At 42.2% G+C, this 12,576-nt stretch overlaps 1 protein-coding gene across 2 annotated transcripts in view; it reads right to left on the bottom strand.

Moving 5' to 3' along the window:
- The window catches only part of L3mbtl4 (L3MBTL histone methyl-lysine binding protein 4), a 343,139-nt gene that overhangs the window by 223,056 nt on the left and 107,507 nt on the right, over nucleotides 1-12,576 (bottom strand). For both annotated transcript variants that reach the window (XM_090353483.1, XM_090353484.1), the window contains exon 5: nucleotides 10,059-10,150. In XM_090353483.1, the coding sequence (XP_090209609.1) occupies nucleotides 10,059-10,150 (92 nt within the window). The remainder of the gene's footprint in view (nucleotides 1-10,058; nucleotides 10,151-12,576) is intronic.

Raw genomic sequence — 12,576 nt, 5'->3', positions numbered from 1 at the left:
GGTTTTTGGTTTGTTGTTGTTGTTCTTATTGTTACTTTTCTTCACCTTTGTCTCTGTATTTGGTTTGTGTACTGTTTGCCTTGTATGTAAGTTTATCTGAGTTAGGGAGGGAAAGGGAAGCACAGAAACAGTAGGATAAAGAATGAGCTGATTCATCAGTGATACTCAATAGACTATGTTGAAAATGAACTGTAACTTGGAGGTGTCGGAGGGGAAAAATGGGAGAATATGAAGGAGGAAGAGACACTATTCAAAAGAAATGTACGAAATACCTCACTTATATAACTATACTCTCTCTCTACCTTTATAATAAAAAAAAAAGAATGCAAGGTCTTGAGTTTAAGGGCTCAGTGTCAGCACACATGCATCTACATTTTCCTTTTATTGTTTGTTTTTTATATTCTTACATAGTACTGTACACCATAATTATCCAGATCCATAATTCTACAACACTAAATTATTAGGAGTGGTGTGCCTGAAGAGAGCCAATGAGCCAAGGGCTGGTAGCTCACAACTGTAATCCTAGCTACTCAGGAAGCTGAGATCTGAGGATTATATTTTGAAGCCAGATTAAGCAAGAGAGCCCATACGACTCTTCTTTCCAATTAGCAGCCAAAAGCCAGAAGCAGAACCGTGTTTCAAGTGGTAAAGTGCTACTCTTGAGCAAAACAGCTTGGGAACAGTACTCAAGCTATGAGATCAAGCAAGAAAAAGAAATGGAAAAAAGAATCATGCTTATATTTTAGAAAGATCTCATTAGTGGCAGCATAAGTAATTCAGTGGATGAGTTTCATTGTATACACAAAAAACCACAAACAGCTCCTTTGGTGGAGTGTGTCGGTAAAGAACTTATCCAGATTCAAACCCTGACGTGTGTACAAAGCTATACTACAAGTCACTGCTGTAGCAGGTGACAAGGAGACCTGGACTAAGGCAGTACAGGACCTTGGTGTGTAAAGAACAGGCCAGATGTACTCTGTTCAAGAGGTGAAACAGGATGTGGTGAAATTAAAGTCAACATCCATGTTTTGAGCCTGGAAGAAATCTCCCAACTTTCCATTGTGTGGTAATTTTTGCTTTTGTTATGTGAATAGCTTCTTACACCTTCCAAGAATATTATGAACCACTCAAGAACTTCATATCACTGTAGCTCTCTACCTTTTAGTTCTAATTTTCTGTCGCATAGCTTCTATGGTCCTCCAGGTAAACAGTCTTTCCCTGGTGAAAACTTACTCTCTATACCACACGGGAAGCTGAAGTGGGTCACAAAGACTTCTGGCTTCTTCTTCAAGCTTTAGAATTGCCACTCAAATGTGATCAAGAATTGTTTGAATCATGGAGAAATTGAGACCATGTTTACACACACACACACACACACACACACACACACACACACACACGCATACACTCTGGGACTCACACACAAAATTATTTTTTCCATTTTTTCAAGCTCTATCTTGATAAACTTGTTTCTCATGGTGGGGCTAGAGAATATTTTTGGTATCTTCAGTGACTTAAGAAACCTTCTAATGATATATAAAATGTTACATTTAAGTGGTTATAAGCATTCTACTAGGAATACTAGCAATAGATTTCAGTAAATGGTAAAGGGTTTATGATTTGGAAATATAATTATGTCACACAAAAGTCCTTCAAGGGACTGTACTATATGACATCAGGGGGAACTTGAAAGCAGAGTCCAGGGGCCGGGTGTTTGGCCTAGTGGTAGAGTGCTTGCTTCACACGCACCAAGACCCGGGTTGCATTCCTCGGTACCACAAATAGAGAAAAAAGCCAGAAGTGGTGGTGAGGCTCAAGCGTTAGAGCTCTAGCCTTGAGAAAGTCTGAGGACAGGGCTCAGGCCTGAGCTCAAGCCCAGGACTGGCCAAAAAAAGAAAAAAGAAAGCAGTACCCAGAGCCAGAGCCATTAGAGCTGTTCATCACAGCCCTGTGTTCTAAAGGGCAAGGCATACCTCAACTTCTGCTCTTGCAAAGTAACATCTGTGGCTGCCACCTCTCTTACTCCACTGGGGCAAAACCACCATTTACAGAGTGAAACAAAACCATCAGATAACCAAGGTAGCTAAGCTAGTATCCAGACATGTTTGTTTTAGAGACTCTTCCTAGTTATATCCAACAACTTTTTCATATATTGACTCTGAACCCAGAATTTCAACTGCTGCCAAGATTATACCAAGACATGTCCTACAGGCAGAGGACTTGAACTCAGGGCTCAACGGCAGCATACTGTATTACGTTAATGCAATTCTTTGTGGCTTTTTTTTTTGCCAGTTGTGGGGCTTGAACTCAGGGCCTAAGCACTGTCCTTGGACTTTTCTCAAGGCTAGAGCTCTACATTTGAGCCACCGCACCACTTCCTGCCTTTTTTCTATGTATGTGGTACTGAGGGATCGAACCTGGGTCTCCGTGCCTCCGTGCATGCTAGGCAAGCACTCTACCACCTGGCCATACTCCTGGCCCATTTTGTGGCTTTTTATAAATCATTCAGCTATAGTCATAAACATAAATGTCCCCAGAATCTACTGATAATATGAAATTTAGCCACATAATAAACATTTCAATATGAATACTAATTGTTGACTATATTCTTAGAGAGAGAAGGAAGGAAGAGAGAGAGAGAGAGAGAGAGAGAGAGAGAGAGAGAGAGACAGAGACAGAGACAGAGACAGAGACAGAGACAGAGAGACAGAGAGAGACAGAGAGGGAGAGACAGAAACAGAGAGACAGCGACAGAGAGAACATGTACCAGAACAAAGAACCCACTGTTGGGCCCAGATAACCGAAGAGAGCCCATTAGCACATCATATAAACGGTACACAGAGGAAATCTTGCATGTTTCTCAGCCATCAGAATAGATTCCTTGAATCCTCTGGTCTAGTACCTTAAACACTAAACCTATCTATTTTTTTTTCCCAAATGATTTCACTGTTCCAGAGGTGGAAGCTGAAAGGAGACAAAAGTCCTCCTAATTTGTTTCCATTAACTAAAAGAAAAGAATCTTGTCTGCCTTTGATTCTAAATGCGGCCCTCTGCTCCTTTTAATTCTCATCCTTGGGCAGATCTCTGGGTTTGATGCTCAGTCCCCAGGTGGTAAACAGATAAACAGCCACTCCATGGGCTGTAGATTGTCCCCTCTCCAGGGGACTCCCACCTCCATACAACTAAAGCAGCTCTGGCTAGATGCAGCCTTCAGATCAGCGGCCCTGGTGCTTTAAATCTTGGCATTTCAGAGGGCAGATCCAGAACACAGTGCATGTATCTGAGGCATAAGATGAACCTTCAGTTTTGTCCACAACTTATGGCTCTGGAGATTGCAAGAAATGAATAGGAATGAGAATCCCTTCTGCTCCTCAGAACCTCCACAATTATCCAGCTTAAAGATGGCACCTCATCAAGCGGCACTGCATGTCTAAATGGGCTTTGTGAGTTTACTGATGATTTAAGCCTCAGCCAAACATCTGAATATAATACACACAGTTCTTTTTCAACACGTTTTTGCTCCCCTAGGAGAAATGTGAAACACCAATGAAGTTACCTTCAAACAGGGGATAACAGAATACACACAGAAGACAAAAGTAGGTAAACAAACGCTTTAGCAAATTGAAAGAGCATATGGGTTGAGATTATAACTTGCAACTGATCCGTCAGCATGTGTAAGGTATTTCATTGCAGTTTACATAAATACAAAGCAAGCATTCTACCGCTGACCACGTGGCATGTGATTGAGCTTCAAGGGTCCTCTAAGAAAGATCTGGACGCGGACAGCGCTGGCAATAATTTTCAAGTAATGTGGAAGCATGTTCATAACATGAGAGCTTGAAATAATTTAAGTGCTTTGGCTGGAAAGGCTCTGGTTTGTCAGATGGTTTACAAGGACTTAAAACTAGAAATAGTCACAGGAGCATCTTTCTACACCTGCAGAGCTAAATACAAACCCAGACTTTATTGAACACAAAATAAATACACTCAGGTTTCTCAGATGTTATTCAGAAGAAAAGGAGAATTTTTTTAATATACTTGAGATCTAGAGGAGTTTGTGGGATGGAGGAGCTTTTCCTTTCGCTTAGACTTCAACTATTGAAGACAGAGAAAACAGGAATATCTTTGACTAAAGCGATTTTCAATTAGAGGGCAGATCTGAGAAGTTGTCCTGGTTCCTCCTGGCCTCTCTTCAGATAAATTCAACCCCTTCATCCCAGAGAAGGCTAGCATTTCCTTGTTAGAACACAAAGGACTTCTTTCCAAAGTCGTAACAGAATATATCTGATTTTAATGGGAGGGACAGACTGCCACACAGAGAAATGGAGTACATAGCATTCATTATAAAGACGGCACTGAAGGAGGCAAGGGAGGGAGTAGGTACTATAATTTGTGTACCTACGCCTTGATCAGGTAAGGAACTCGTTTTGTCCTCCTCTTAAAGAACTGTTCAGGGTTGAAGGCAGGAGAGAAGAGGGCAGCTTAAATAGGGTAGGAGGTGGGGAAGACTTAGCGGACAGCAGTTAGAGGCTGTATGGAGAAAATGATGGCAGCTTCTGGGCCAGGTAGTTGGCAGAGGGCAGAGGATCAAGGCCAGATGTTGGAACACCCTCAGTGGACAGGCTAGGTCAGAAGGAAGCCGAGAATGAGACTGTGGCCAAACAGGCAAGGTTTGACAGGGCAGGTGAGTCCAGGAAGACAGGCTGGTGTTCTGAATGAAGGGGGAGATCAGACCACAAGGGGCCAGCAAGAAGATAAAAGGCCTCTTGGAAAGGCAAGGGACTGTGACAGAAAGTAACCTCAAGAAGTGCTTGTTACTTAATGAAATGAATCATATATCAGACACAATCATTACACTGGACATTTTAATAGATAGGAGTCTTCCAAAAATTCCTGAACAGTAGGTAATCCCTTCCCATTTTCAATCTAACAGAAAGATGCATCCTAGAAGAAGAGAAGACAGAAAAGCTTCTCAGGGCATGCAGAGATAATAGGTGCCTACCCCGGGAGACACACAGCCGAGAGGAATTAAACAAGGAGGAAAGAAAGAAACTCAGTTGATCATTAGGGTGATTGTAAGTCCACCAAGAGATAAAATACACCTATAAACAGTCAAACAGAAGGCTAAAAAGGTTGCCAAAGATGTTAAATACACAGATGACCCTCAGAAGAAAGCCTCACAAAGGCCACTCCAGCTCTACTGTGTAGAAAAGGGCAACCTAGAGAAACATACAGAGACCAGGTAAGAACTTAAGCTAAAATTTATGTTTAAGAAGCTATCCGGGGCTTCATATTAAATTAAGCAGTAGAGGTAGATTCTGAGAACAGCATCGGAATAATTACAGGGTAGACTTAAACACACTGGATGAACTGGCATATACTGAGTTCAGAGGAGAAGGCAGGAACCAAGGCAACCTTTCCTAGAGACAGAGATGGGGGCTTAAGAGGCCACAAAGCTGATTCCCATTTGCATAGTGAGAATGAGAACTGTGGGTACCAAACCAGAAGCCCTAGAGGGGAAGTGGGAATAGCATTGCATTGCCCTGAGATGGAAAATGAGGAAACTTGAGTCCTGGGAGCACTGTGATATAGTCTAAGGACAGATCTCAGAAGATAAAGTTGAGAAGAGCAGAACGAGAAGTTAGGAACAAGCAAGAACAGCCAGCAAGGGTAGATGACTCTTGGGGGCAGGAGGTGAGACGAGGCCTGACATGCATCTGCTGTGGAATCCACAAGACAGTTTCAGGTAATGGTGGGATAAATGTCAGCATGGGATGCACAGTTGGAGATGGTTAAGAAAGGTTAGAAAAATCAAAGAAAATGAAAAAGGGCTCTAAAATTTCAAAACGTTGACCTGGGCAAAGAAGATGAGTTAAAGAGGAAAATGTAGAATCCAGGGGACTATGTGTTGCTATTATTATAGATGGGACTACTTAGAAAATTTGTAGCCTAAGGGAAAGGAGAGAGAAGCGAAGCAAAGAAGCCTGGGTAACTGGCAGTTGGGACATGGAGTAAGCAATGGAGGAAAAAGTCTAGTCAGCTGGGGAGGGAAAGAATCTCAAGCACAGAAAAACCTCAATGAATCAGTGGTGAGATGCCTTTCCTGGGGTGGCATGGGAGAGGTCAGAAAAAGGTGTACAAAGTGACATTCTGCAAGAAAAAGCTGAAGGTCCATCAACTGTATCTCCATGAACAAGTGATAGCCTCTGATGGGAGGCAGGAAAGATTCCTGTGAGATCAGGGCTGCCTTCTGAGGAAGAGAGAGAGTCCACACTTATGACAAAGATGATGCCAAGATCATGCTCACCCAACCAGGTCTCTGGATGTGCCAAACTACTAACTTTCAAGACCTTTTGGATCTTGTGTCAGAGTGCATGGCATCGGAGATGAACTTGACAGAGCCAGACAGGGCCTGTGCAGCAGGTATAAGAGCAAGTCTCAGGGTGACCTCAGGAAGGAGGATCTCAGTGACAAGATAATTATCCCTTGGAAACATTTAAGGTACCAGGGAGCTAGACAGACTGTCACACAGGCAAAGGTATCACAGGACAGGAACATGGTGGGGATAGGAGGAAACAGAGAGGGAGAATATGAGGTGAACAGTGTAAGAACACACACACACACACACACACACACATTCATAAAGTGCCTAGATTGGAAATGGTGGCATAAAAACACATAAACCACATATGAAGAGGAGGTATGCCTAGACATGCAGCAGAAGAAAGATGTTGGTGGGGATCTGGGGTCCAGGCCTGCCTACACCCTGAGGGGTGGAGAAGTGGGCATGGGCAGTGTGAACATAGGCAGCAGATGGGCAGGAGCACTGTGGAGGAGCAGGAAGAAACAGCAGCTTGAGCTGAGGCAGCATTGGCACAGCAGAATAATCTAGAGGGAACGGACTGTCTCCTGAGAAATCACAAGGACCAGGAGCAGGTCTAGCAGCAGCCACACAAAGAAGACAAACCTGAACTTGGCAGAAGAATGGTGCCTTCTATGTAACACCAGGTGCTACCCATCAAGTTGTGCTTAAGAAATCTTACTTCTAGATAGGGGACTACAGAGCAGGTGGAACAAAGAATCCTGAGATTCGGACATTATCCTGGGTTATCTGATGAACCTAATCTCACCCCAAAGGTCCTATCCAAGAGAGGCAATGGGGTCCAGAGGGGACATGTGACACAGAATGTGTGCACAGAAATGAAGTGAGGAGGGGTAAGCAGAGAGATTCCCCTCAAGAGCCTTCAGTGGGAAGACAGCCCCACAGAGCTCATTCAGACTTCAAACTTTCTCAGTGACATCATGAGAAACCTATGTTCTCTAAGTTATGACACTTGTGGTCATTTTTTATAGCAGCAATAGGAAACTAGCAGAAGAACTAAACACATAGGTTTTAAGTTCAATGTTTATTACTAAACTATAAAATATCTATGTAGAAACTAAAAAAAAGGTTTTCACTTTTCTCATAGTGACTTCTAGTTCTGCAAAAAATTATTTCACAACTGTAGAAGTATCCCAACTTTGCTAGGTTATCTAAGTCTGAATTCTGCCTGTCTTCCTTACAGTCTCCTGCTGGCTGTTAGAGGGATGACCCGCCCAGGGATCAGCATATCTAACCTTCAGGCCAAGAAGGAACAGTATGGTGGAACTTGCTGTTAGCAGACAAGACAGTGCAGGACTAGAGTAGCTGTGCCTCAATTCAGAGACCAGCAAGGACTGTGGGTGGTGCAAGGGCTAGGGGGCTGTTCCCTGCCAGATGCAAGGTCTTTCCTCCTGCAGGTACTGCGCAGGCTCCAGCGCTCATCTCCACCAATGGCATAGGGGAATATGTCATCAGGCCAGAGTGAGCATGCTGTCTAGGGAAGTGTCTTAAAAGTAGATGTCAGGGCCAGGAGTTTGGCTTAGTGGTAGAGTGCTTGCCTAGCATGCGCTAAGACCTGGGTTCGATTTCTCAGTACCACATACATAGAAAAAGACAGAAATGGTGCTGTGGCTCAAGTGGCAGAGTGCTAGCCATGAGGAAAAAGCCCAAGGACAGTGCTCAGGCCCTGAGTTCAAAAGCTCCAGCACCTCGAAGGCTCAGAGACACAAACATGGACAGGAAGAGGCCAGGGCTTGGGGCAGGCCTCTCAGCCCTCAGAGGAGACAGCTGGGGCCACATTCAAGGACTTCAGGTTCAAGCAGACATATATGAACCAAAGGTGATGGGCACCAAGGTAAAGAGAATGTTCCAGAAACTACATGGGATCATGATCCGGCATATAAGAATTAACAAGAGATACAAGAGAGAAATACATTTAATACCAAGCCTCAGACAAAAGGAAAAAGCAGTATTTAAAACTTCAAACCAATTCAAGATAGTCACATCGCTTACCAGTCATGAAGTGAAGTTTTCTCTGTCAACAGAAGGTGTTTATACACTTGTATACTCATTATCCCAGATGGTAAAACGAGTTATAAAATATGAAACACTCTCTTAGGTTGTATACAAAAAGAAAATCAAAATAGATCTGAAGATAGGCAAAAATACTTGTAGGCAAATAAAATATGACATGCTTTCTTTAAAGCAACATATACACATTTTCTTGGTAGAATATGTATCTGTCATGGAGAATGTCTGTATATAGGATGGAATTGGGATTATGAAGAAAAGTGGCTTTGTTAAGTCATCTAAAACTTAATTATCATTATGGCAACTATATCTTAAAATAAAGTTCTACCTTCATGTCCTCAGAAATAGTTTTCCACTCTAGATGCACAAACTATTTTAAATGTTATTTTCCTAACTTCAGTGTTTAAAGCTAAAGAGTTCCATCACAGTGGCAGACCTGAATGGCATGATTATTTGCAGAGCAAGATGAGCATCTGAGGTCAGGTACACTCCTTCTTGGAAAGCTGACAGGAACCTGCCTTTGTTACTGCTGAAGCTGTCAATTATAAACCATGATTTAAAAATAAATAAAACTTAAGTGTCAAGATGGAGTAACAATATCTTGAGCAAGCCCAAACAGCAGAAAGATCAGGCCAAGTCAGTGGGGGGCTGCAATGGTTCTCCTCACTCAGGGTCAGATGAGGTCTCCTCTCAGCTTTGGGGTGCTAGGAAGGTCACCCCATGGGCCTTCTACCGCCAGTTAACATCTGCTTCACATTGCTAGTGTTTTTGTTTTGTTTTGTTATGTTGGTGGTGATAGTAAAGGTAGTTTTGATTTAACAATTTTCCTCCACCCAAGAATTGCTAATCACTGTTCAATCACATTCACAACTGTGTTATTAGTCAAGGAACCATGAACAAGCATGTCCTGTCCTCAGAACTCTGTAGTCCCCCACCTCCAAAAGAACTCTTCATCTGTCCTCCCCAGCCCTCTTTCTTTCATTCAGCAAATAAAAGGTTTACCTTTGCACTACCAAAATTCCATACAATGAGTCCAATGTAATTTTTTCCATATAATTTTCCCCTGAAACATTGAAAACACACCGAGAAGCATTACAACAGCAAAAGATATTTAAAAACCTTGGTTAACACTGATCTCTATAGCCACAAGACTCAGGGGCCAGTAGTCACAGTCACCAGCTACATTATGCATCCTTCTAGACAGATTCATGAGACATTTCTCCTCCCATGTCTCATCTGACACTCCCTACCATGCAGCTCCTTCTAACATGTTCGCCCTTTGGGAGAACATGTATAAGTGGTACCAGGTAAAGCAAGTACTTAGTATATGCAGATCACATCTTTTGTCCTATATGCATACACTATTTAGTCCTCCCAGAATCCAGCGAGGCAGAGAGGGGCCACTCTACCTCACAGATGAACAAAACATGGCATCAGGATGTTTAAATGACTTGTACACATCAGAGATCTAACACCAACAGCACTATAAACTCATACTCAAGTGCATGCTCGGAAGCTAAGACTCTCATCACCTGTGCCGCATCATTTCCTAGCCCTGCCTAAGGATTCAAATGGGTCAACTGGCTATTGAGGAAAATATAATTATTTTAATGAAATTTCCTAAGTATTAATTCCTTGCAAAAGTCTAAGACTTTCAGTGGCTGACCTTGGAAAACAGTTCCACAGGGGCAGCTGTGGACTTCTGATCTTTCAGGTACTTCTCCCAGGACCATGCTTCCTGTGTAGCCGTAGAGGGTGCTGGGAGAAAAAAAAATACAGTGATTTAGGCAAAGCAATGCAAAGCAGAAGGCTAATAACATTTAATGGAAAATAAACTCAAGGAGCAGCCTTATGAAGTGGGCGCTCAGATGACTTAGCCTCTCAGAAGAGACTCATCCCGCATTTTATGTGAAGTTAGCCAAATCGCCTCCCCACTCCCCACTCTACTATCTCTGCTTGGGGAGGTGAGAAACATAGCTCACCCTCACATAAGTTTGCTCAAATTTCAGGTAAATAGCCTCAAAACTTCGATGTTTCTTTTTTGGTGTAAATGTCAGTGGGTATGGCCTGTCAGAGGCAATATGGCAGCATTTGTCAAAAGCCTCAGAATTTTTCTACAGTTGGAACTCGAAATTCTCCCTCCAGGATTTGTCTTAATGAAATCACAGCTGACCTGCCACAGGACAAAACATGGGGTTTTCTGCTCTAAGTCTGCCTAATAATGAAACCTTGCAAACAAACTAGAGGGCTACGAAGGGGAATTAATTAAATGTCATTTTAATAAAAGACAGGAAGATTACATTGTAGAAGGTTGCCGAATGGCAAAGAAAGGTTATGTTAATGATATACTGCTAAATGAGGGGAAATGGTAATGGAAACAAAATGATTCTTTCTGGTAAATATTCGGTGGATTAAAATGAGATGAAAAATTTGTCAGTTGAAATCCTAAAAAAATTTTTTAAGAAATAAGTCATATTATTCTTAAGTAGTTATACAAAGGGGTTTGAATTCAATGTGTCAGTTGGTGAGTGTGATGTATCTTGATCAGTGTCACCCATTCAAACATTCTCACCCATCTCTCCCAATCCCACCAATGCCCTCTGCTTCCCGCTTGAAGATATACATACTGACTATAAACTCATCATTTGCCCACCCCTTCTCTATCCATTCTTTTGTAGATGTTAAAATTATAAATAGTTTCCTCCCAAGGTTCCCCCTGCTTTGTTTTTCTGCTTGCCAATTTGTCTAGATAGGTGAAATTTAGTAAGTATCATTTTAAACAACCAATTAGCAATTCTTTTAAGTTTATCATTTCTACCCACCCAGTATCTCTGGTGAGGTGCATTCTGTGGAAGAGGCCAGGTGCTCAGAAAAGCTGGTGAACTGCAGTCTGCCTCTTAGTAAGTGTGAGAATGTAAAGTGACATTAGTATAGCAGTAGATGGAATTAAAAGCATGTACACACATACACACCATTCTGAGGTGATAACGATTCTATTCTTATTTTCTTTAATATGCTAACAAAATGTTTGAGAATTAAATGGGTTATTTAAAAACTTAGGACAGGAAATAGTTCCTATGATCCTTCCTGATGATGCTAAGGTGAACCTGAAAGGATCTGCTCACAGAGAGACAGGAAAGCCCATTCTCACTCACATGGGAGTCCAAGCAAAGCAAAGCCCACTCATCAGGCAGAGTGTAAGGAAGGTTACCAGAGGCTGGGGGAGTAGGAGGTGGAGAAAAAAGACCTATTTGCACAAAACTACAAAATGTCAGTTAGTCAGAAGAAAATTTAGAGTTCTATTGGGCAACAATGATGAGAGTAGTTGTAATTACTATCATCATAATAATATATTGCCTACTTCAAAACTCCTTAAAGAGCAGATTTCTGGTGTCCTCAGAAATAAGTACATGTAGCAAGAGATAAGACAGGTACCTTGATTTAATCTTTGTACAATGTAAACACACCTTGACATATCCTGTTATGTGCTATAAATATATGTAACTGCCACCTTTTCTTTTTCTCTTTGTCAGTTCTAGGGCTTGAGCTCAGAGCCTGAGCACTATCCTTGGGCTTTCTCAACTCGAGAGCTGTACCACTTGAGCCACAGAACTATTTCTGGCTTTTGCTATATATGTGGTACTGAGGAATCCAACCTGGGTCTTCGTGCTTGCTAGGCAGGCATTTGACCACTAGGCCAAACTCCTGGCCCCTACTGTTACATTTTTTGAGTTTAAATAAAAACAGGTACAGATGAATTTCTATAGACTTCAAGCACTCACCTATCTGTACGTTCATAAAGCACTTCAGTGTGCCAAGCATTATGAACATGTGTGCCAAACACAAAAACAAATACATTCGCACAGAAAAGCCACTGAAGCCTGTAATGCTAGCTACTCAAGGGGCTGGGACAGAAGATTGCTGTTCCAAGCCAGTGATGAGTATATAAGACTCGATCTCTATGCAGCCAAAAAGTGGCTTAGAAGCATAGCTCAAGTAGCACAGAATCAGCTAAGCAAGTGAGCAAGCAAGCTGAGTAAGAACAAAAGGCCCTGAGTATAATGAAAATGGGGTTGAAATAGGAATGAGGGGAGGAGAAGGGAGGGAAGAAAACAAGAGAGGAGGGAAAGGAATGGAAAGGAAGAAAGGAGAAAAAGAAGGAAAGGGAAAAGAGAATGAATAAA

Source organism: Megascapheus bottae, chromosome 19 (genome assembly GCF_031878675.1).
Source record: "Megascapheus bottae isolate mThoBot1 chromosome 19, mThoBot2.hap1, whole genome shotgun sequence".
NCBI classification, from domain to species: Eukaryota; Metazoa; Chordata; class Mammalia; order Rodentia; family Geomyidae; genus Megascapheus; species Megascapheus bottae.
The sequence above is the reverse complement of the archived record's forward strand: the minus strand, read 5'-3'. Positions and strand labels throughout refer to the sequence as shown.